The following is a 26,798-nucleotide window of genomic DNA, read 5'->3' as shown; positions in this document are numbered from 1 at the left end:
TCAGTGCATCTACTGTCTTAGTTCTTTTCAGATCCTAAGGTAAAGTCCATCAGGATCTGGGAACTTGCCAGCTTTTAATTCTCATAATTTTTCAGTACCCTTTCCCTGGTGATTGTAATTCAATTCCTCCCTCTCATCTCCTGATTCATAGGTATTTCTGAGGTGTTATTTGTAATCTCTACAGTGAAATAAGATGCAAAATATTTGTTCTGTTCATCTGCTATTTCCTTATTTTTCATTCTTAATTCCCCATTCTCTCTCTCTGGAGGACCAACTTTACATTTTAAATACCTGTAACAGACTCTTACCATCCATTTTTATATTTCCACTAGCTTTTTATCAGACTCTAATTTCTTCCACTGTCATCTTCAGTCATTCTTTGCTGTTAAGGGCTAGATGGCCTACTCCTGCTTCTATTTCTTATGTTCTTATGTTCTTTATATTCTGTCCAATTATCTGACCTTCCACTTGACTTTGTGGAAATGTGATATGATTATTAACTTCTTCAGTTAGCCACGGATAAATCCCTTACATTCCAGTGAAAAAGAAAAGTTGTCTTTTCTGAATATGCTGAATTATCTCCTTACTATATTTCCACTGACTGATCCCTTAATCTAATTTCCCAATTTGCTTCAGCCAACTTGTTCTTCATGCCTTCATAATTGCCCTGATTTAACTTTAAAACACTAGTAGCCTTAGATCCACTCCCCTCTCCCAAACATAGGGCCCGATTTTACAATTGCATTATGCTTGTTTTGGAGCAGGAAAGCTTGGTAAAGTCGGGCGTGAGGCCAATAACACAATCCGCGCCTGCACAGATGCCCACTTTACCTAGGCCCAAAAATGGCTGTGATCCGATTCACTCCGAAAACGGGCACAATGGTGATTTAAATACGTTTGTGTGCATTTAAACTGAATTAATGGGCTGCCCGCCCAATTTACCAGCATTTCCCCCTTTACCATCACGGTCGCGCGTCCAGATTTGGCACGAAACAAACCTGCTTGGCAAAGGTCTGTTTCAGGCACTCCAGCTTCTGAAGAGGTAGGTTCAGAGCTTCCAACAGCTCGCTAACTCAGATTGGGGGATAGGGGGGAGAGACAGGCCAGATCATTCTCTGGAAGGGGAGGGAGGCCAGATCATTCTCTGTTTGCTGGGGGGGGGGGGGGGGGGTCCGCTGCCACTCTGCGGACAATCGGTGGGGGGGGAGGGGTGGTGGGGCAGAGGGTCAGAATTGGTCTGGGTAGCGGGGTGGGGGTAGATAAGGGGGACAGTTAAGTTTTGGTGGTGGGGCGATGTCTGTGGGAGGCCTTTGCTCCCGGGCTGTTTTATCCACTTTTTGCGGCCTGGGGGCAATGTGACAGGGACGCATTTTTCAAATTTTTTTCTCACTGCGCATGCATGCGCAGTTCAAAGTTCCAATTGTTTCAACTGCGGTAAGCCCCACCCATAGCGCAATTCAGACTCGCAATTTTTTTTTCAGGCTGATTGCATATGGGGGCACCTGAGAACAGATTTCCAAGTCGGATCTGAATTACACCCAGATTCAGCACTTAGAATCAAAATGGTAAAATCGGGCCCATTATCTGGAATGCAATCATGTTATGATCACTGTTACCCAAGGGACCTTCAGTATGAGGTCATTAATTAGTCCTGTCCCATTGCACATTTCCAGATCAAGTATAGCCTGCTGTTCAGTTTGTGCTAGAACAGTCCCAAAAACACAGTGAATTCGTCATCCACGTCACCTTTGTCAATTGATTTGTCCAATCAAGATAGCAATTAAAATCATCGATCATTATCTTTGTACCCTTCTCTCATGCCACCATCATTACTTCCTGTATAGTACATGCACAGGTGTAGTTACAGCTAGGGGGCCTATTAACCACTGCCACAGTCTTCTTACTTTTACTAGATTATCTCTCTCTATTGTACTAATGTCATCCTTAATTAACAGAACTACTCTTTCACCTTTTCATAGCTTCCATGCTTGCAAAATGTCATGTACCCTTGAATATTCAAGTCCTAGTCTTTGTCACCCTGAAATTATGGGCCCAGTTCTCCCATTGTGACCCACAACTTTTCTGGTAGGTGGGGAAGGAGATGCGCATGTTGGCCATTTTGCGGGTTCCCCACATGTGCTTACGACGTGCGTGCATCTCCCAACTGGAAAAAAAGTGCCACCGGGAACACGCAGAAAACCGGTGGGAAGTGAGGTAAATCATTTGAATATGTTTTACATATATTTTAGATGTACTTCAAATGTGATTATTGAGCCTGGCACGGAACTTGCCGGACCCAATAGCATCTCCCGCCCTGCCAGAAGTACTTCTTTCTCGCAGGAGCTAGTGGGAGACTCTGCCAGAGTGAAGGGGGAGAAATCAGGAAAGCCTCCAGGGGGTTCGGCAGTGGGGGGTGGTGCCCCCTGGCAGTGCCAGTCTGTGCCCCTGGCACTGCCCATTGGGCCTATTGTGGACAGGGCCTAGGACAGTTGTTGGGGTTAGAGGTCCCACTGCCTCTGCATTGGGAGGTCCCGCTGCTACTCTGCATTGGGGGGGTCCCGCTGCCACTCTGAATTGGGATTGTTCTGAGCTGGAGGGAGGCCAGTGATCAGGGCAGGCTGGGGAGGATGGTGATCTGCCGGGGGTGGTGCCCTTCACAATTTTCAACTCGTACAGAATTTTGAACCTACCTGGGTGGTCATCACTTTTGTTTTCTGTAGACGCCCTGGAAATTGTTTATATTTGAATCCTTATTTTCCAATCTCTCTATCGCTTTACCGTGTTCTGCAGTCATATTTGCCAACCTACATCCTCCCTCATTCTAATTGTGGATTACAACTTATTGCACTCTTGGTCCACATCTCAACTTTTCAGTCTGCTTGTTGGCACAATGGTTAGCACTGCCACCCGGGACCCAGGTTCGATTCTGGCCTTGCGTGACTGTCTGTGTGGAGCTTGCACATCCTCCCTATGTCTGCATGGATTTCCCCCAGGTGCTCTGGTTTCCTTCCACAATCCAAAGATGTGCAAGTTAGGTGGATTGGCCATGCTAACTTTGCACTTAATGTCTCAAAATATATAGGTTAGGAGGGTTAGCAGTAAATACATGAGGTAACGGGGTAAGCCTGGATAAGAGTCAGTGCAGACTCAGTGGGCCAAATGGCCTCCTTCTGCACAGTACGAATTCTATGATTCTGCACATTCTTGTTGACTTTCATTCTCCATTCTAATAAATTAATCAGGTATGATTCCTCTTTCACATTGCTTTGCTAACTCTGCTTGATTAGATTGTGTTTTCCAAATGTATTGCATTACTTCCTTAATAATTGATTCCAAGATTTTTCCAACAATAGATGTTAAGCAATTGGTCGATTGTTGACTGCTTTATACCTCCCTCCCTTTTTGAATAAGAATGTCACATTGGCAGTTTTCTAATCTTCCGATGTTTCTCCAGAATCCAAGGATTTTTGGAAAATTACCATCAATGCATCCACTATCCCTATAACCACTTCGTTTAGGATCCTAGGATGCAAGCTATCAGGACCGGGGACTTATCTGCCTTTAGCCTCATAAGTTTGTCTAATGTTACGTATCTAGTGATGGTACTTAATTCTAAACCACCCCCCCCCCCCCCCCCCCCCCCACCTCCCCGTATCCTTTAGTATTAATGGAATGTTTGAAATATCTTCCACCATAAAGACTGGTGCAAAATATCTGTTTAACTCATTCTGCCAATTCCTTGTTCTCCATAACACACTTCCCAGATTCATTTTCTAAGGGATCTATGTTTACTTTGACCTTTTTATATATTTAAGAAGTTCTTGTCAGTTTATATATTCCACACTAATTTGCCCTTATAATTTATTTTCTCTCTCTTTATTACCTTTTTTAGTCTTCCTTTGTTGTATTCCAACTGTGTACAGTTTTGGTCTCCTTATTTGAGAAAGGATATACTGGCACTGGAGGGGTGCAAAGGAAAATCACTAGGTTGATTCCGGAGTTGAGAGGGTTGACTTAGGAGAGACTGAGTAGACTGGGGCTATACTCATTGGAATTTAGAAAAATGAGGGGAGAGCTTATAGAAACATATAAGATTATGAAGGGAATAGGTAAGATAGAAGCAGGGAAGTTGTTTCCACTGGCGGGTGAAACTAGAACTAGGAGGCATAGCCTCAAAATAAGGGGAAGCAGATTTAGGATTGAGTTGAGGAGGAACTTCTTCACACAAAGGATTGTGAATCTGTGGAATTCCCTGCCCAGTGAAGCAGTTGAGGCTACCTCATTGAATGTTTTTAAGGTAAGGATAGATAAATTTTTGAACAGTAAAGGAATTAAGGATTATGGTCAGCAGGCAGAAAGGCGGAGATGAGTCAACAAGAAAATCAGCCATGATCTTATTGAAGGCGGAGCAGGCTTGAGGAGCCAGATGGCCTACTCCTGCTCCTAATTCTTATGTTTTTATATTTATTACGTACAAAATGCACTGCAGCAATTCAGTAAGGCTTCTTACTTGTGACTTCTACCACCTAGGACAAAAATTACAGACACTTGGTAACCACCAAATGCAAGTTCCCCTCCAATTCACACTCCATCCTGACTTGGAATTGCCCTTCCTTAACTGTCTTGGAATCAAATCCTTGGGTTTCCCTACCCAACAGCACTGTGGGATTACCTGAATCACATGGACTGCAGCAGTTCATGAAGGGGGCTCACCACCATGGGCTATTATGATTGGGCAACAAATGCTGGCCCTTGCAGCTACATTAGATTCCACTGAAGAATCTCTAAAAAGCCCGAAAGCTGCTATGCTTGCCAATTCTCCATGCATCTATTTTCTGCAATTTGATCTAGTCCCCTAAATTCAGCAATAGCTTGCATCCATATTGTGCTGCTCACCTAAATGAATCTTCCAAAGCACTTTGTCCTGTTCCGTTTTCCCAGCTGCCCCTAACCAACAGCATTGTACAATTCCACATTTGTATTCTAATAATTGAGCACATGCCACTAATGCCTACTGACCTAAGAGAAATGAATCGGAGGTTATATATCACCTTACCACAATTTCTTATTTTCTGCATCCAGTTAATTATTGTATAAATGTAGCTACTGTGTTGATGCAAATATGGCAGCCAATTTGCACACAGTAACATCCCACAAAAAGCAATTTATCTATTTTTGGTACTGTTGACTGAAAGCATTGGTAGCTCAATGAGAAAAGGCTGGGGATCCTTTACACACACCAACTGATTGGACCTTATTACCACTATATCCAAAAGGCAAAATAGAGTGTTTTTTTTACCAGTAGCCTAGATGTTTTCATTGCAAAGTCCAAAAATTAATTTCAAAAAAAGCAAATGTAAAAGCAATATTTACACAATGAATGTTCTATTCACATCTGTCTCTGGATTGTCGCATTGTCTCTGTGTGTCCCACAATGACCACAGTCTTGGCCCTTGTAAACAACAAAATTGTGTGGCTTTATAACACAGAAGGGCAATCAAAATCAGATTCTTCTTTAATTTTTTTCAATCCTGTTTTGCCTGACTCTCTGGCTCAGGCTGGGTAAAAACTGTGCAGGCCAGAATGCTCCTAAGGCCTTCAGTTGAACACTGCTATATCGGGGGGTGGGGGCGGGGTGGGAGAGGTGGGTGGGGGGAGGGGGGATGGCGGGCAGGGGGCATATCATTTTTTTATTGTACTAGCTGCCATAATAACATGCAAGTTTAAAAGTTGGGCTGGTGGGATGTGGGGTTTGTCAGATCTGCTCATGGATACTGGGTGAGGGTGTTGGGTCAGACTTTGATGGAGTTGTGTAGGCAGGGGTAATAGGGCGGATCTCATTTGGCTGTGTCTTGGCAAAAGGGGATATTGGGTCACTGGTGCAGTGGGGAGAGCGGTGTGAGAGTCAGGCCTTGGGTAGCAGGGGTAAACTCGTGGGGTGCAAGTTATGACTTGGGTTAAGAGTCTGGGGAGCAGAGATTCAGGTCTGGGGTTAAGTGGGGGGATGGTGGCGGTGGTGTGAGAAGAGTCCCATTGGCGAGGGGGTTTGAGTGGGGGAGGTGGATCACCCCATAGGAGTTTCATGTGGGTCTATAAAGTAGTTACCCAGAAAGTAAAAACAGTTTTAATTTTTTCCAACTTTTTCTGGATAACTATTGATGAAACACAGTCAAAACCATTCAAAGTTTACAGTTTAATTTCCATTTTGGGTGGTTCCTCGCGCAGGGAGTTGCCCTGACACTTACACGTACACTTCCCAGGCAAGTACTGTGTAAACCTTAGCTGGGAAAGTCCAACAGGTAGCTGCCCAGTACCTTTTTTGGATATCCTCCAGCTGGACTGGAGTTCAGACGTTATAGCCCATTTTTTTCCCCTAACAGATGATGGTCTCTGCAATTATCCGAGAGCTTTTTAGCTATCTTTTAAATAATCAGAAAGGATGTAACGATCCTAATATTGCTTACATTTTAGCAAGTTAATACAATGCAAACTTAGAACAAAATGGCTGTTTAAACATAAACAATCCAACTCCAAGCTCATAACTTAACATTCCCTACCATTGAGCTAGCAAAAAGTCTATAAAGAGCTTGTCCAATTTAGTACTTATTGGTTGAGGTTATTCTCTAATAATTTTTAACAATGTCATTTTGAATTCAATCTGTTCCTGAAAACATTAAGCCAACAGTACTTTGTGTGAAAGACAAGACTTCAGATTGAGTTTTTGCCATAACACAACATGTCATTTATCAATGTGACATTAGCAATAAGGTGATGAATTTCCTCGTGGCACTGCACTTCATAACAGGCTTCAAGTCAGCCGCTGGGTATACAGATTTAATTCACTGTAAAACACCACAGTTATGACTTGAAAAGGGCTATACATAGTTTTTATCATTTTTGCACTAATCTGTGCTAATGTATCTTAATTTAGTTGAACGTTTTTTGGCTGAATGAAATGCTACCTGGTAAATTACTAAGTGTTTGCTGACATGTTCACGTTGCCAGCTGAAATAAGTACCCAAGTCCACAACTTCAGTGAGTCTATGTCCTATGACATAACTTATTGGAATTATAATACTGCTAATATGATAGCTTTTGACATATAGTGAAACACAGATTAATTATCTGCAGCCCAATTATCTCACATCCGGTAATACAGTCGAATTTTCATGGGACAAAATGCTGCACAAGGTATTATTTCTTGGACAATTCTATCTGTCCATGTTTCTTCTTTCACTGCTGAATAAATGCTTTCCTTGTTTGTTTTGTATTAATCTTCATCCCAAGGTGTTCCTCTACTATGTATATAAGACCAAGTTTCAAATATTAAACCTGGAAGAGAAACAGGTTTTATTTTTCATTGGACGAATGCACTTCTAGTCTCTCTTAATTTAACTTCTGAGAATGGACTGAAGGTGGGTCATCCTGTGTAATGAATGATCTCTGAGGTGTGAAAACTAGACAAAGGACTGAGACAGGCTGACTTCAACAACTGCATGATTATAAAATTTTATGTAATTAATAGCCAGAATTGTGTTCCAATTCCAAAAGGTTGTTTACTAATGTGAATCACCACATTAGGAGGCAAGTATCTGCTTTGTCTCAGCTGTATGCTTCAAGGTATTTATTTCACTAATGTGAAAACAAAATTGTACTTTTATATGATAACGCAGAGTTTCAAAAGTACTTGAATTACTTTAAGTATTGTTACGAAGGCTGAAATATCTTTACAGCAAGAAAATTAGGGAGAAAGAAACCTTCAGGTGATAGGTCGGTCTGATGGCTGAATCTTAATGGGCATGCATTCCCTAATTGGAAGGTTACAAATGGGTCAGATTTCTTGTCATTATCACTTTTATTCACAGGCTGAGATCAATCAAAATTACTTCAGTAAGAAAGTTGATCACGTTTTGAGCTTACTTTCTGACAAATCATTTGCAATCATTGCAAATCATTGCGGTGGATAGAGGAGAGCCAGTGGATGTGGTCTTTCTAGATGTTCAGAAGGCATTTGACAAAGTACCTCACAAGAGGTTATTGCAGAAGGTCGAGGGACATGGAGTTGGGGGTAGGGTGTTAGCATGGATAGAGGATTGATTGTCAAATAGGAGGCAGAGAGTGGGGGTCAACAGGTGCTATTCGGATTGGCGGATGGTGACTAGTGGAGTGCCCCAGGGGTCGGTGCTGGGGCCTCAGCTTTTTACCATTTATATAGATGATCTGGAGGAGGGAACCGAGTGTAGGGTGTCGAAATTTGCTGATGACACCAAGATTGGGGGAACGACAAATTGTGCGGAGGGTGTGGAGAGTCTGCAGAAGGATCTAGATAGGCTGGGCAAATGGGCCAGGAAATGGCAAATGGAATTTAATGTTGGCAAGTGTGAGGTGGTCCACTTTGGTAGGAATAATGGTAGGAAGGACTATTACTTACATGGCGAAAAACTGCAGCAGGCGACGGTGCAGAGAGACCTCGGGGTCCTTGTGCATGAGTCGCAAAAACCCAGCTTGCAGGTGCAGCAGGTGGTCAGGAAGGCGAATGGGATGCTGGCCTTCATAGCGAGGGGGATTGAATATAAAAGTAGGGAGGTCTTGCTGCAGCTGTATAGGGCATTGGTGAGGCCGCAGCTGGAGTACTGTGTGCAGTTTTGGGCGCCGCACCTGCGCAAAGATATTTTGGCCTTGGAGGGAGTGCAGAGGAGGTTTACTAGGCTGATACCGGAGTTGAGGGGGTTGAATTATGAGGAGAGGCTGAATAAACTGGGCTTGTACTCATTAGAGTTTAGAAGAATGAGGGGAGATCTCATTGAGACGTATAAGATGATGAATGGGATGGATAGGATAGAGGTGGAGAGACTCTTCCCGCTCAAAAAAGACAGTAGGACTAGGGGGCACAGCCTCAAGATAAAGGGGGGGCGGTTTAGAACGGAGTTGAGGAGGAACTTCTTCACTCAAAGGGTGGTGAATCTCTGGAATTCTCTGCCCGTTGAAGTGGTGGAGGCTGCCTCGCTAAATATTTTCAAGATGCGGGTTGATGGGTTTTTGATAAGAGAGGGGATTAAGGGTTATGGGGAGAGGGCGGGAAAGTGGAACTGAGCAGCGACAGATCAGCCATGATCTTATTGAATGGCGGGGTAGGCTCGAAGGGCTAGATGGCCTACTCCTGCTCCTATTTCTTATGTTCTTATAACTTCATTAAAAACTGGTGGGCCCTTTCCCTCGCCTCCTTTAAGAGTTTAGTACACTGACTTACATTAACTTGTTATAAACAACACCAAAAGTGAGGTTGCATATTGCTGAAAGAGGCCTGTGTTTCTGTCACCTGACGTGGATGTGTTGATAATTCTCTGTAGGGTATTGACCCTCCTTTCTTGCATTTATATAGTACCTTTGACATCTATGGGGCATCCCAAAGTACTTCATAACCATTGAAATGCCTTTGAAGTGTGGTCAGAATTTTGATGTATAAAAACGTAGTAACTAATTTGTGCACAGTAAGATCCACAAGCAACAATGACATAAATAACCATTTAAAAGTTATGCTTGCGTTGATTGAGTAATGAACGCTGCTCAAGGCACTGGAAACCTCCATTCTTTGAATAGTGAAATGAGACTTCCTTTTCATGTCCACAAAAAAGAGACTCTGTTTAACATCCGTCTCGAGTTGTTCATGGCTTATTACACTATGATAATCTCAATTTCAAGAAGATAGAAGTAATTAGTATGTGTTACATTGGTCTCATGGGAGATGAAACAAGATCAACATCTAACTGGTTCATTCTTAACTTTCCAGTCTTGAAGATTGATGCAGATGTAAATTTATCCAAATGCCAGAATTCCTTTTATATCATCGAACATGTATTGGAGCACATCAAAACACTGCTGTGAGATGAACTATAATCGAACAGGTTAATAAAATTTGTAGCAATACATGAGCTCCAGATATATGACAGACATTTTAATAAAGTTCAGCAAATACCTTGATTTCAGTTTAAAAAGTTTGGGATATTTATCATGGGCAACAGATCTGTCATCTACAGTAAACACTTCTAACCTCTTCTCTTGAGATCTCCAGGAGTGCAGGAAGTATCAGGACTTCTGGTTAACATGGATTTTATGCTTGAAAATATTTTATGGGAAACTCTCACCAGCAGTCTAAACACCAGGCAAGGCTATAGTTCTTAAACTGTATGGCTGACAAATACAAATTTATCCTGCAACTCTGATACTATGGCTTATGTTCCCAAATGCAGCATTCTGAACTCATGTTTTCCGTCAGCACAACACTGACCTACTCAAATACACATTTATAACATATACAATATATATGAGGTAACAAAAGGAAAATAAAAGCATAGTGTATTAAAAGGCTTATATATGATGTAAATTACCTGTAATTAATCCAGACAAAAGTAGAGACCAAGGTCAATTAGCTAAATGTGTTAATGCACGAAGTTCTGTGGAGGCACATCAAGTCAGCTGTATAAAATTAAAATTATGATATGTAAAGTTCAGTAGGTCTAAGTGAGTGCAGTCAATGCTTGCAGATGTAAACTCTGTGCCAGGCATGCTGAAGCATGAATGTCTGTGTAGTTAGACTAACTGGCCTTTTACCACTGTTACAAGTAAATTGGAGATGTCCCTGTCAATCCTCTCATGCCCTGCATTTAGAGAATTATTCCATAAGGAAATCTTCTAGACACAACTGTGACTTTGCAACAGAAATTGTGCAGTAATTGAGCATGTGTTTTAGTATGACTTACCTTTACTTCCATTTGGCACATAAATGTGCCCGAAGAATCTTGTACTTAATCATACCATCTACAATCAAACTATTTATTCAATTTAATGAGGTTTCGGGTACATTAATTACTTCTGAACTCAAAATTTGTTCTAATTTTTTAGCCAGCAGAAATGTCTTGATTTGCTTTAAAGTATAAGAACAAAGAAAAGTACAGCGCAGGAACAGGCCCAAGCCTGTGCCGATCATGATGCCATAACTAAACGAAAAAACGTCTGCCCTTACTTAATCCTTACCCCTCTATTCCCTCCCTATTCATATATCCATCCAGATGCCTCTTAAATGTTGCTAATCTGCCTCCTTCCGTTACCTCCTCTGGCTGCCCGTTCCAGACATCCACACGTATGTGTGAAAAACTTCCCCGTGCACATCTCCCTTAAACTTCCCCCTCTCACCTTGAACCTGTGCCACCTTGTAATTGAAACTTCCAACCTGGGAAAAGCCTCTGACTATTCTGTCTATGCCTCTCATAATTTTGTAGACCTCTATCAGGTCTCCCTCAGCCTCCATCTTTCCAGTGAAAACAATCCTAGTTTATTCAACCTCTCCTCACAGTCAACACCCTTGAGATCAGGCAACATCCTGGTGAGCTGCCTTTGTGCTCTCTCCAAAGCTTCCACGTCCTTCTGATAATGTGGTGAATAGAATTGCACTCTACTCCAAATGCGGCCTTACCAAGGTTTTATATGGCTGCAACATGATTCCCCAACTCTCGTAAACAAATTTGAATTTGATTTCAAATCAAAAGCAAATTTTTGTGTGCTGCAAAACCAAAACCTATGATTTTTTTTAATGTAGTTTTTGGTGGATTTGGAAGAGTTTGCTATTGCATCAATTTACAGGAAAGCTGATGTAACAGTGGAAAGTTAAATTATTGTTCCAAGACCTTATTGACTACTTAAAGGAAGTAACAGCAAGAAGCACAGAGATTGGTGATGCGTAAAATACGGTTCAATTCCCTGTAAAACAAAACAATGGGTGTGATTCTACATCCGAACTCAGGCGAGACTGGAAAACCCCACCTAATGTCAACAGATATCTTCATTGTCCGTCCCTTGCCTGCTCCAATTCTGTGGGAATTCGATGTTTACTCGGATAGAGACATATGCAGGTGAGTGGGGAAAAGGCAAGGGAATGGCACTAAACCATAATGCTCGTTTAGAGAACAGTTGCAGATAATGAGCCAACCGATGGTCTCCTGCGCCATAACAACTCTGATTCTGTGAACAAATTTTTAAAAAAGCATCAGATACAGTAATTGCAAAGATGCTGATAACAGTAAAAAAGCATTCATAAATATTTATTGACAAAATAATAATCATTGAGCACTTAGTAGACGCCATTTGAAAAAAAGCCTAATGCCCAGTTGCGAAGATGCTAATTATTGTCTGGCAGACCCTCCATTGACTAGTTTGACAATCTAACTCCTTGTTAAGTGGCTTCAGCCACATTCGATGACGCTTTTGTCCTGTTTGCACAGGCCGGGAATTACTAAGCATGAATGAAGCCCAATACAGTGATGAACAAGTAATACCCTCTATCCCAAAACAAGCATCCACCTCATAAGCAAAAACAGTTCATTTAAGCTAAACCCCCATAGTAAATGTACAGTAACTCGTTATCATTGTCTGGTCAGGTTGAAAGAAGAAACAAATCCTGCATGATGCCTGTCAATTGTAGAATGTTTTTGGCCAATTTATGCACTGGCACTCCAAGATCATGTTGATATATACCTCAGCTACCGCAATTCTGGCAAGGCATGTCACTTAAACTTTAACAAAAATGTTTAGGCCAGAGAAGAAAGCTTTTATTTCTCTAGTCAAACAAGATAATCAGTCTGATTTGCCTTTGGTCAATTTTGTGTAATGTCTCATTTTAGTTGTGTTGCTTCTCTTGAAAAGAAAGAGAAAAAATAACAACTTGTATTCATATAGCACTTTGAGTCACTGATATGATATCTCTTTCGTTTACTTGATGTCAATTTTTGACTTTCTGATTACCTCCTGGAGAACCTTGGAACATTTTCCTAAGCTCAAGGTGTTATATGAATGCAAGTTGTATGTAATCATATTGTCGTGATGCAATGCCTTTTGATTTTTCAACTTTCAACTGACTAGAGAAAGGTGAAGGAAAAACTGTGGTTATTCTCCTTAATCTATCCACGTAGCTGAAGTCCCTCATCCCAGGAACCATTTTCATAAATTCTTTCTGGATCTTCTTTGATGTTTTCAGATCCTTCTTTAAGTATGCTGCTCAGAATTGGATGCAACTCTTGGTTTGAGGCTGATCCAGTGTTTTATAAAGTTTCATTATAAATTTCTTGCTTTTGTCCAGTGTGCTGCTATTTATAAAACACCAGATCCAATATGTCTTATTAACCGCTTTCTTGTACTGCCCTGCCACCTTCAATGAGTTGTGCACAAATATCCCAGGTGTCTCAATATTAAATCCCCTTTGGAATTGTCTCCTTCATTTGAGATTGCCTCTCTCCATTTTTCCCACTAAAATGTATTGCATCACACTTCTATGTGCTAAACTCAAACTGCTACATGCCCACCTGTTCCACCAATCTATTTCCTCTTGATTCCCATCATTTATGGATTCCCATCATTTATCAATTCCCATCATTTCATATTTCATAGTACTTGCAAATTTTATGCTGTCTACAAATTCTGAAATTGTCCCCTGTATGCCCAAATCTAGGTCATTGATACATACCAAGAAAAGCAGTGGTCCTCATACTGACCCCTGGCAAACCACACTGCATACCTTTCTCCAGTCTGAAAAACAACAGGTCGTCACTATTCTCTGTTTCCTACCAACAGCCAGCTTCATACCACGCCACTATTGTCTCTTTTATTCCAGAGGTTTCAACTTTGCTGGCAAGCCTAATATGTAACACCCAACCACAAAGCAATTTTATGCTCGGGTAAGTAAGACCTTGCAGAGGAAGCCTACCCTTGCCCCAGATGAGGTCTTTAATAGCCAATTACTGGCCACTTAAAAGCCATTTCCCACCTAACCTCAATTTTTAGGCTGGCAGAAAGATCGAAGTTATGTAGGGGAAGCCTGAAAATCAACATAGTTACATTTCGGGCAGGAAGGGAAAAGTATGGGGAGGGATTAGTTAGTCACCTTCATCAGAGGCCTCCTTCTGAAACTGGGCACCTTTAATGCTCAGTGGCCCTTGCCACCTTCAATGCTTTCTTCAAGTGGAGTTAATGCAGGAGATCAGCTAAGGGGAGTGGTGCCGGTTTCCTTGCCCAGGTTTGACCTAATGCCACGAAACTTCATGGTGTCCAGACTTGATGTTGTGGACTCCCAGGAAACTTCCCTTCCAACTGTATACCGCTGTGCCGTGTCATCTCTGCTGAGTCTGTTCTGCTGGTGGGACAGGCCATACCCAGCGCCAGTGATGGTGGTGTCTGGGACATTGTTATACTGATGGAATCATACCTTAGAGACAATATCAACTTGACTGTGAGGCAACTCTCCCAATTTTGCTCAAAGTCCCAGATATTAGGAAGGGGGACTTTACAAGGTCAACTGGACTGGGTTTCCTGTTGTTGTTTCCAGTTGATGCCAGGTGGTGCATCTACTTTCATTCCATTTTATAGACTTTGTAGGGATTGGATGCAACTGAGTGGCTTGCTGATCCATTTCAGGGGGCATTTGAGAATCAACCACGTTGCTGTTGGTCTGCAGTCACATGTAGACCACACCAGGTAAGGATGGCAAATTTCCTTCCGTAATGGACCAGATGGGTTCTTGCAACAATCGACAATGGTTTCACACTTATTAGTGGACTTTAAGTTCCAGATTTTTTATCGAATTCAAATTCCGCTATCTGATTCGAATCCGGGCGATCCCAGATCCCCAGGGCATTATCAGGGGTCTCTGCAAGTGTCTACTTAACCTAGGTGGTTACTTAATATGTTTAAAAAATATGCATTGCAATTGAACAATGTCATTTAGGAACATAAGAGTAGGAGCTTGCCACTTAGCCCTCTTGCCTGCTCCACCATTTAACTAGATCGTGGCTAGATCATGACAGCCTCAGCGCTGTCTTCCTGCATTTTGCCCATATTTCTAGATGTCATTGGTATTTAGAATTCTCTCAACCTCTGCTTTAGGCATACTCAATGGCTGAGCCCCCATACCCCTCTTGGATGAATCAAAGATTCACCACTCTCTGATTGAAGAATTTTTTCCTGATTGCTATCATAAAAGCCTTCCTCTTATTCTGAGACAGTGTCTCCTGGTTCTAGACCCTGCCAGCTGGAGAAAACATCCTTCCTGCATCCATCCTTTCGAGCTCTGTAAGAATGTTGAACATTTCAATGTGATCACCTCTCATTCTCTAAAGAATACAGGTCCAGTCACCCCGATCTTTTCTCCTAGGACAATCCCACCATTCCAGGGATGGTTAGTTTGGTGAACCTTAATTGCACCTGCTCTATGGTCAATATATTTTTCCTTAGGTAAGAAGACCAAAACTGCACATAATGCTTCAGGTGTGATTTTACCAAATCTCTACACATTTGCAACAAGACATCTTTACTCCAGTACTGAAATCCCCTTGCAACAAAGGCCTACCTACAATTTGCCTTCCCAATTGTTTGTTGCACATGCATGTTAGCTTTCAATGACTTATGGATCAGAACACCCAGGTCCCTTAATGCATCAGTACTTCCCAATCTCTTCCCATTTAAAAAGTACCCTGCGTTTCTGTTTTTCTTACCAAGTAGGTAACATTTTCCCACGTGATATTGCATCTGCCATGTTCTAGCCCATTTACTTAGTTTGCGTAAAGTTCTTTGAAGCCTCTCTGCATCCTCTTCCTCAGCTCGCACTCCTACCACATTTTGTGTCATTGACATGGATTATGAATAGCTGAGACCCAAGCACTGATCCTCGCAGTACACCACTAGTCGCAGCCTGTCAGTCTGAGAATTATCTGTTTTCTGTCTGTTAACCAATCTTCAATCCATGCCAATATATTTCTCCCAATTCTATGAGCTTTAGTTTTGCTTACTAGCTTCCTGTATAGGACCTATTTGAAAACCTTCTGAAAACCCAAATACACCACATCCACTAGCTCTCCCTTCCCTATCATCCTAGTAACATTATTTAAAAAAAAAACTCCCAACAAGTTGTCAAACGGGATCTCCCTTTCATAAACCCATGTTGACTATGCCCAATCTTACCATTATTTTCAAAGTGCCCAGTTATCACATCCCTGATAATACGTTCTAGCATTTTCCCAATTACCATTGTCAAACTAACAGGCCTGTAGTTCCTGATTTTCTTTCTCCCTCCTTTCTTAAATAATGGGGCTACAGTTGCTACCTTCCAATCTGCAGGCACTGTTCCAGAATCTAGAATTTTGAAAGATGATCACCAATGTATTCACTATTTCTACAGCCACCTCTTTCAACACTCAAATATAGATCATCATTTCAGAGAGTTACTTAAATAGTGTTTCAATCCTTTCTAAAATTAACTTACTCACTTAAAATTCAGTTGATACTGCTTTTTGAGTGGCAGTGACTGCACTAATCCTAAGATGTTGAACTGTTTTGGTTCTCATGGGGTTTCATAGAAATTCAGCGCAAGTACTCTAATGTTCCTTATGAAGGGAAAGACGTTTTGGAAGCATGCCAACCAAATATTGTCGACATTTAATGAGTTCTTTAAGGAGTTTTATTCTGTCCGCAAATTATCTAGCTTCTTTTAAAAGACAGGAGTTCAAAGTATTGTCGTAGTGACTGTTGCCAAAGCCGGTGAGGAACAGATGTCCTGGTTACTTTGAAAAATCTGTAACTAATCAAGACGCTGCAAGGATGAATAAAAATGAAAAAAAAAGTACCAAGCAACAAAAAAGAACTCTTGTTAGGGATGATTCTCAAATTTAGTTTTCAAACTAGTTTTGATGGATTCTTAAATAATCCAAACAAAGTAATCCATAAGTAGTAAGTGAATTGCATCAAAGATTGAACACTCAGTTTTCTTCAGATTTCATTGGTGCTGTCTGTTGACTATGAGGAAGTCATTAATGTAGCTAATGTAAGAGTAAGCAAACTAGGAACATTATAAGCTTTAGCATTTATGTTTTTCTCTTAAAATTCATGCGTTAATTTTAATGTCTTGAAAGCAAACATATCTGACAAAAATTGCTGCATCGTAATTTTTTTTAACTCAGAAGTTTTTGATGGGCTTGTGATCTTTCAGCCTTGCATGTTTCTTTTTTGTTAATAATCAAACATCTCCAAAGGCAGTATAGTAGAACTGTTTTATGAAAAATAATGAAACTTTCTGACTGTCTCAGCTAAACACTAAATTGCAGAGTGAGCTGTCATTAAGTGGAGTGAACCTGGTGAGGGTTTTCACGCAGCCAATGTTACTCGGTTCCCTGAATCCCTGCTGTGTAGTTGTTCCACTCTCCAAGAAGCCTGTTAAAGAGTCCCTGAGAGCATGTGTAAAGCCCTCAATGTTAATAGTTAATTGGATAGGATGGCAAGATGAGAGGACAGCTGATCATGTGGGCCTCTCAGTCTCAAGCACTAGTGGACTTTTAGTTTAATAATAGCAGCTGTTCACATTGTTGAACAACTTTGTTTTCTTCAGTTTCACAAATGATGAAAGGAAAAACGATTCCTCAGAAATGTGCCTTTTTATTGGAAAGGAGAGGGCACCCCTGCTGCTGCTGCTGCTGCTGCTGTTGCCACTCTACCACTGCTTCAAAGAGTCACATGCTGCCACTCCTCCAATCATAGAAGTCTGTGTGAGATACCCTTAATGTATATCTACATTGTTTTACTGCCTTTGCAATGGTTATGACAGAGAAAATAAAAAAGCAAGGAAGGAGACATCAGTATTAACATTATTTGTCATAGAACATCACTTGAATATAAATAGAAAGTTTATTAAAATAAATATACCCCTCCCTCAGAGGGCTTTCTCTAGTTACAAGACTAAATAGTAATATCTGGTGCATACAGAGTTCACTGAACAATGGTGCTCTCATTTGTTGCATGAGGTATTTATTCCATATAGTCTCAAGCAGTATTTATTCCACACTTACCTCACTTCTAGAACCTGATGGGTGTACTCAGAACTAACACCATTGGCCTATGAAGCAACCTGTGCAGTCCATGAGACGTGGCCTGTTACACTGTTACAATAGAATCTTGACTCAGGTCAGTTTTCCTGTGCAGCACTTAATAATTAGAATCAGCACAGATGTAGATTGTCAACATTTGCAGCTATTTTGAACTTGTCTGCAACAGTATCAAATTTTCTGAAGTAGTATTTAGAACAAGATATAAATGCAACTATATATTGTTTACTAAATATTACAAATTGAACTTTATTTTACTACTGTACATTTATCTAATTCCATCTTACACTAATTATCAGAAACATGCTCAATGTATAATAATAGTTCAGTGGGGTATATATTTGAGAAGCACTTCAAGAAAACCTTACTGAGGTAAACTAACTCATTGAGAAACACCATCACAAATTTGTTGAAATGCACCGAAATAAAAACAGGAGTTGGACAAAGCAGAGTGGAAAATAGGCCTGGTGTTTCTAGGCCCACGGCTGAATGAGGTAAACCCAAGTCAGTCAACTTCCCATCATGGTGTGGGAATAGAGTCATCTGTTCAAGCATATGGAATCTTTGGCTTCCATGCTACACAATCTGCAGATTTCCCAGTGCCCGGCCATTGGTGCAACTGTCACGTACACAAAAGCGAAAGAGAAACCTCTGGATTTTAAAGAAACGGAAGCAGAAAATATTAATTATAAATCCAGTACAGCTGATAGCCCTTACAAAATGTAATGCCTTTTTGGATAGTTTGAGGAGCAATATGTGTGATTGTATGTGCATTTCAGTATTTCAGGAGTTAATATGTCCATGCTAGTAAGGGCACATCCGGGAGATTAGGTGCTCCACAAATTCCACTTGATCAGATTCAGCTTGCTGGTCAAAATATTTAGTACACAAATCCTTCTCTTGTAATTTCTTGAGCATCACTTTCTATAGATAATCATAGATTAAGCTGCATATTTATTTAACTGTTAATCATGAGAGATGATGAATGTAACCTGGATGAAAAATTGATTTATGGTGTCTTTCTTGCAAATCAGTATTTTTTTGTAATGTGCGCAGATTAAGTATTTTCACTACAAAGGTATCTCAGCGTATGTCTTATTTCACTGGCCAAAATGTGCGTTGTAAAATAGAACGACTCAAATGTGCCTTGGAACCTTTTTCCCACATCTGAAAGAGAAGCAGGAGCATAAAAGCTCTTATCCACAAATGTACTACTTTGTATTAATATTTAATTATCAGGCAAATTGTACTGTGTGGCTGAAAGCTTCAGAAGAGTTGTTAGTGCCACAATTGACCTAAAAGTTTAATAATAACTCACTTCATGGAGCAAATGCCAGTTCAGCATAGGGGAACACTGCAAGCCAATTCCTTTGAGATGAGAGAGCAAACCAAATGGCAGGCGAGAGTTCCTGGGATGGAACCTTCTGGAAAGCAAGGAGCTGGAGTAACTTTGAAGCCAGGCTTTATATGAAAACAGTGGGGAAAAAGCTGATCCCTCCTGCTCTGGGAGATGCTGGTTTAAGGCCAAAATCTCATGAAACAGAAGTGCGGTTAGATCCTGTAACAGAAGGCATTGGTAGCCCTAATAACCTGGCAAGCAAAGGAGGGGGCAAAAAGAAGGCTGCTTCTGGGGGAAAAAAATGAAGAAATGCTTCATAGTAACTGTAATTAAAAACACTCACTTGTATTTTTCCTGTGTCCAATATGCTCTTTGTATCCATCAAAATACAGAAAACTTGCATTACTGTCACGTCTGTGTATTATTAGTTTTCACATTCAGCTGACTTAGATGTCTTAATTATCATGCTCATCACTGAATTGGTATAAATCATTGTAGATAATAACATATTACTTAAAGAATTCTTGTGCAGAGATGAAATGATTTATTTAGAAAGTAGTGAATGAGTAACATGGTGGTATTAATGCCTTTTTTAACTTAATTAATAGCAACTTCATCATTTCACATATTGCTGGTAATTAGTCCCTGGAAACAGAACGTTGACTAAAGTGTGAGCTTGATTGAAGGACTGAAGTTTCTGCTGCAGTAAGGGGCTGTTTTTTTTTATCTAGGAGCCTGAAGGAAAGAATTAAACTGTCAGTGGAAGGAAGGGGATGTTAGTGGTGAGATAATCAGTTAATCATTTAAAAAGCTATAAAACACAATTATTAAAAATGGATTTTTTAAAAAGCTGCACCACTGAAATTATAACAAATGACAGTCTGGCCAGCAGAGGGAGCAGTCTTCTGTCTACTGTTACATTCCCAACATTCTCCCCACCTGCCCCCTCTCCCAGCCAGTCTTCCATCTGGACCTCGGCCTGCCTGTCTGCTTCTGATGACAGGCTATAATTTTTCTCCCATCAACGTGCGGACACTTGGTACAGGATTAGCGTAAGCTCATTTAGAAGTTTCAGTATCTGTAGCCAGCACCTTCATTACAGGAGTCAGCTGTTCTTATTGCCTCTTAAATTTTAAACAGCTTTTGTGTCTTTATTTGCCTACATTAACTGGAACATTTTAAACTCTTTCTTTGCTTCCTTGCTTTAGTTTGAAGAGTTTACAGGAATTGAATTATTGATTTTGCCAGTATGTTAATCCATGCTACTTTTAGATTGCATGTAAATACAGTCATGCACTCTAATTATGTAGCACCTTGACAGTAACTGACTATACATTTTCTAGAATTTTGCTAACACGGGATTGACTAAATAGTGGCTGCCTTTAAGTTAACTCATTTTACATAGTTCGATAACATCATACTGCGATGATGAACTTGTACTCAGCCCAAGCGTAGAGTGACAATGAACCAAAGCAGCTACCATACTCTGATCGTTATATTGAAAATAATGGATGCTGTAGAGGGAGTCAAGACTAATTTATTCAGTCAGCAGATTCTGATGATATGAACCTAAAACATTTAATTGTAGCTTTTAACTCCGTACATACTGTCTGTTATTGAATAATATACACAAATATGCTTTCACTGCTTCAAGAAAAACTGGTAGGATTACGACTATACTGTAGTGCTAAATGGAGGGAATATTGATGAATAGCATTGTCTGCATAATTTTAAAAGTGTAAATCTCCAAAGCACTGCAAAAACTGGCATCATCTATTTCATAGATCTCCATAATGAGATGTTTTTCCTTTGCTGTATTATTATTCAGTTACCTATAGATTTATTTATTATATAAATGCAACTAAATACAAACTTTTCTGCTAGTATTATAATGTTTCAATACTCATGCAGCACTCTAAATATTCATTGATTGTTCCCTGTACTTTCGCCAACGGAATTACATGTTAGAAGTGTGCATTTTTTAACACCTGACGTTATTTTGTTTAACATTTTAAACACTGAATTCTTCCTGCAACATTTTGTGATTATTTCTCGTCCTTGAATATGAAGCAGAATACAGAGTAATCTGCAAATCCCAATTAGAATTTGGCAAAAGAAATTGCAACTCGAATGTGCAAAACTTGACTATATTAATAAATAAAAGAATGATTATGAAATTGAAGAAAATGGGTCAAAAACCAGTTCAACCAATAAACATTTACATATTGACAATATTTCAAAATCCTGAAAAGTTACAAACCTTGTGAATAGGCAGTTCTAATTTCCTTTTTGGTTTCAATCTCACCATCTATTTATATTTTAAAAAGTCACATGTTTGCATATTCTATTTTCAATGTATGTTGACAATTTGTTTTTATAGATTATTGCAATTCTTTGCAATTAATCCCATGAAATTGCTGGTGCTTTTGTAAGTCTACCTAATGCATGCCATCTTAAATACCTCCAGCAGCTTTCTCCTGTACAGCCCTCCACTCTCTTGGGAACATTGAGCTTGCCTTCTGCTCTATTCCTGGAGCTGTCGCCCTTCAGCTGGGTTTGCCTCCCAATATTTTTTGCGCATGAGACATCTCAGTACTGATTGCCATCACTGCTGCCTCCAGCCCAGCCTCAACGTTACCACATCCAGCTACTTCTTCCCCATACTCTAGGCCAACAACAGGTCAAAAGTCCTGCATTTAAAATCAAATAATCCTTAAATGAAATATAAAATGTAGAAAACAACAAAGAAACAAATGGCAGTAGCATAGAATCAAGAAGCATTTAGCAAAACTAAAAAAAAGCAGTATCCAAAAATCGAAACAAGCCAACTTGATAAAAGAAAGGCACGACATAAAATAAAAGAGACAAATAAAATGGGACAGTACACCTAAGGATTAAGATGTTTATAACAAGGTCAATTTTCATAGAAAGATTTTTCCTGGTGAGCAACACTGCAGGAGATCCACCTGAGCTATTTAAATCTTTACAAGCAGTGCAGTTATTTCTCGCAGTGCATCCTAAATTGTAATAATTTAATTCAGGATACAGTGCATGTTTTACTGTCTTTTATTGAAGCATAAAAGTAGACAATAGCAAGGGCACTGCCTTTGCAGCTTCTACATTTACTTGAAGCTGCTTTCTGTTTGCAATTAGTATTCTCAGATGAACTTGATGTGTACAAGAATGCTCTGCTGTCCATAAAAATTCACTCTATGTAACTGAGCAATGCAAAAATAACAAATATCAAATGTATAATTTTTAGGGCCAATGAAACATCAAAATACAAAACGAAAAGCCTTAAGTTGTTTAATTTGCAGTCTATGATAAAGTTTGACATAAATTAAGAAAATAAGAATGACATTCGCAATTAAATTTTAGCAAAATATCTTTCCTTTGGAAGTTTATTTTTAACATTAATTTGGGTAGTGCTACTTTAGACCAGTGATGCTGTTTTCAAAACTTTATTTTAAATTTGTGTTGTGCTCCTATCCCGATTTTTTTTTCCCTGTTGCTTTGCTCAAAATGTTTTTAAAACCATTTTAAGCTATTTTCCTGTCTTGTGTTTTACAGAACAAAGCAATTATAGGTCGTGTGGTAAAATTGTCAGATACAGTGATTGGTCTCGAATCATTTAATGTTTCTGAGAGAGCAAGCAATCCACTCTACAAGGACTATCACGGTAAGCCTAATCGTAACCAAAATACCCCCAGTGACTTATAGATATTTAGCAGTTTGCCCTCTAATTAGTTTGTCTGCCATAAGGTAGTAATTGATTTCATTTCAAAATCTGCATTTCGACTGTCTCCCAATGTAGCAATCTACTGGTCAGGCTGTTTATCTTTTACTGTGCATTATGACTGTGAAAGTAACATGGCAACTACTCACATGTTGTCAAGCCAAATTACCAAGACAGTGCTCAATCAGATGTGCATCATTGTAGGCAGGCTTTTGGGAATACTCATGCAGAGGAAGCCAGGCAGCCACTCGGCCAGTGAGCTTACCAATTCCCTTAACCACGACTAGACTGCACCAACTCAGCCAATGTTCCTGTCACAAAAGATCAGCTTAAATTTGAGCTCACACTGCTCGAAGCTAAAAGCAGACCGCACATGTGTACACCAGTTCCTAACAGTCATAAACGAGCTTCATTTGCAAATTTCATTTGTTTTACACACCCAGCCTGAATTTTATGCCTGTTTGAAGGGCTATTTACCATAACAGCATGGAACAACTTGTTAATGACTGAAGCCTCAAAATACATTTTTAAAAATCAAAGCTGCAGTTGAGGTCTCCAACCCATAAGCCATGTTTGTGTGGCTGCTTACTGGTGCATTTAATAAAATAAAGATCATTCAGCAATGCTTTTGGGCAGCAAGCAAGGTGATAGCCACATTTGCTTACTGTAAATACAAGGGAAAATATCACAAACGGACCTCCGTTTTGACAAGCATCAGAATCCTCTTTGTTTATATCTCCATGTCTGCACCTAAATGTAATTAGTTTTACTTGGACAAGGATTTTTGTTTATCTTATTCTGCTTGATTACTTGAGCATAATCACACTGTTTGCTTCATTGCTTCTGGTGGCGATCCCTGGTTTAAAAAGGGACAGTGAGGAATGTAAATGTGGAGAGTTCTGCTGTCAGCTTGTTTAATTTATGCAGCTGCATGATGGCATTTTTTTAATTTAATTTTTCTTAAGGTTTGCTGCATGTTCGTCAGATTCCTCAGCTTAATAGTTTAATCTGTGACGTGCCTGATACAAAGGACCTTGCTTTTAAATTGAAACGAAAATTGTTCACTATTGAGGTAGGAAACATTGATATTTGATATTTGACTTATTTCCATTTAATAGTACAATAAGAATAAGTTGTTTAGCAAATTAGTAGCTTAATACATCATATGACTATACAGTAGAGAATTTTCATGTGAGCTATCATCATCCTGTTTTTATCTGAAAAGGTTTGGAGTGGGGGAGGGCAAAGAACCTTGCTGCATTTTTAATTTGTGAGCTAAGAGTCTATTTGTAACTATCCCAAACATACCTTAAGAAAAAGATGTATAGCATTGTAAAACTGTGGGTCTTCTGCTAAATTAGTTGCTTTGATTGGCTTCTGTTATTTTATTCGATCTGCACCATCGTGGATCGAAATTAAAATATCTTGGTAACAAAATAATTTAATTTATTTAACAATTATTTGCTTTAAGTAATTTAAAATCTGAACCATATGCTGTACTGGATGGATGTGGTGGAAATCTGAATGTAGTACTGCATAGTTTTACATTGTAGTAATTGCTAATGTTGATCGTCACTGGCTTGCATCAACTAGCACATTACTTTGTTTTCAGAAAATACTTTAACATGTATCTGGGAACTAATTGAAAACCAGTTGTAAAACATTGCACGCATTTTCTGCAGCTAATTTCAGAGCAATAATAAATGCCATTCCAACAATCATCATCTTTATATTTATTAAGCAAGCATTGCTGGCCTGGAAGTTAAAAAAATGATAACAAAGGTTAATTCCAACATACGATCACATTTAAACTTTTCCATTGACCTGAAATATTGCCAGTGTTTATAATCCTGATGTGTTGGGACTGAATTGAATCTATTCTCTTTTTTCTAGCAATACTAAATAGCAAATGAATACAACTGTTAACCAATTAAGGCTGAAGTATTAATTAACTAAGCATGAAAAGGTGAATGCATATTTAAGGAGTGGCTTTTTGTGATGTGATAATTATTTCTTCTCCAGTCCTTGTGTAGTGTCTTCACTTGAGATAAAATAAGTGGGCAGCCCTGACAAACCATATTATTTAATCTCCTGTCAAGTGGAAAGCATTTAAGCAGGCCACTTGTCTTGGCTATTTCAGCTTATACAAGAGAATTGAGCACAAATAAATTAGCATATTTTGCCTTATTCACTAGCTGCTGGTCAATTTGGGTTGGCATCGCTTTGGTGTTTGGTACTTCACCCTGGAGTGACCACTGTGGCCCTTCACTGACCCTCTGGCCTCTTAACTGGCTACTTGATAAGGCAACTGTTGTCACCATCCCTCTTTTTCTTCTTCACAGTTTTTTTCTCTTGCTTCCCTACCTACCGCCTCCCCCACAATATCCCTCGGAAGAAAGCCTATGAATCATTAAAGACTCAATCCAGTGACAATTACGAAGCCCTCCTTCTAATTAATGGTCATCAGTGGCTTTCATTATTTAATCACATTGAGAGCAGTTAATAGTTAATCAGCCAGCCAAATGTTCGATTAGGTCATCTTGGGAGCAGTGTTGTAGATGTCTCAATTGGAATGCTTCCTTGTATCGGTCACTTAACACCACATGTAGAAGTCGTAAAATCAGGAAGGTTTTTAGAAATTGCCTTTTGATCCCTTCTTAAAAAGCCACTGTAAAAGAAGCAAATTTCTGTCGAATCACACAAAACAAATACCCATTTCAGATTCTTTCATGGAAAATAACACCCTGGATCTTTTATCCTACTCATCCTTTGGTAATGTGCATAAATGGACTATTTAAAACTGACACTTGCATTTCTGTGTCTTATTTTCCATTTTATATGTAGTACAGTATTAAGAGTTCAAATCCTATCTTGGATTATCGTTGTTATGCTACATTTGATTTTTGTTTAAAAGAGTGCTAACTCTGTTAAGAGTACCAATAGATGTACAAGAGCTGCTTCCTTTGCTTATTCTGATTTGTGATTGTGGAAATTGTCTGCTTGATGCCCAGCAAAAGTTATACCCAGGCATGCATTTTTCACAAGACCTGCAATTATGCCATTGCTTCAATATTTTTGGTATAACCAGGACCAAACTTGGCAGAATAAACTTCACTGCCTTCAACTGACATAAAATGTGCAGCTGATTTGTTGCTGGGCTGCCTCCCTGGTGAAAGTCAGGAGTTTTACACAATGCAAGTGCATTGCCTTTTCTCCTCCTCCTTTCCACCCCCCATCTCTATTGATGGGGAGATTTCATTCTCGGTGTAAAAATTATGCTTCCACACCGATGTTCACCAGGAGATGAAGAACTTCTGGGGCAGTTAATTTCAACCAAATTCTTTAAGAAAATTGTACTTCTCGCTTTACCTGCATAATTAATTTATTGACATTCATGATACCCGCTGCATCAAACAAAACTGAATGCCAAAACATGTACTAAGCAGGAAAAAAAATGTAATTTCATAGTACACTGAATATTCTTATAGATTTAAAACCTTAAAAGTATTGCAAGGAAATGGATGATCTGTTGGAAAATGTAGTCCTCCTTTGCAACAGAATCTGCATTCACAGAGATGATGCCCTTAAATTGGTACATCGTTCTTTTCCTCAAACTCAGTATTTATGTGTTACAAAAGATCAGTAGAAACCGACTGGAAGCTTCATTGGGCATCTAAATTGAAATGTAAACCTAAATTTTCAGTAAGTGCACAGCAAGGTCCATGAAAAGATAGATTCTTTTCTCAAAACAAAGAATTAATGAAAAAAAAGCTAAAAACCAGACAGCAGGACTGTCAGTACTGGG

General features: G+C 39.6%; 1 protein-coding gene across 2 annotated transcripts in view; it reads left to right on the top strand.

The window, feature by feature from the left end:
- elp4 (elongator acetyltransferase complex subunit 4) overlaps window positions 1–26,798 on the top strand; it is a 304,366-nt gene that overhangs the window by 166,671 nt on the left and 110,897 nt on the right. The window contains exons 8-9 of one of the 2 annotated variants that reach the window (XM_080189994.1): window positions 22,828–22,936; window positions 23,959–24,065. In XM_080189994.1, coding sequence (XP_080046120.1) covers window positions 22,828–22,936; window positions 23,959–24,065 — 216 coding nt within the window. The remainder of the gene's footprint in view (window positions 1–22,827; window positions 22,937–23,958; window positions 24,066–26,798) is intronic. The other variant, XM_080189995.1, reaches the window with a different exon arrangement.

This window comes from Carcharhinus amblyrhynchos, chromosome 6 (assembly GCF_965287045.1).
Source record: "Carcharhinus amblyrhynchos chromosome 6, sCarAmb.v2.hapA, whole genome shotgun sequence".
NCBI classification, from domain to species: domain Eukaryota; kingdom Metazoa; phylum Chordata; class Chondrichthyes; order Carcharhiniformes; family Carcharhinidae; genus Carcharhinus; species Carcharhinus amblyrhynchos.
This window is presented reverse-complemented; position numbering and strand designations above follow the sequence as displayed.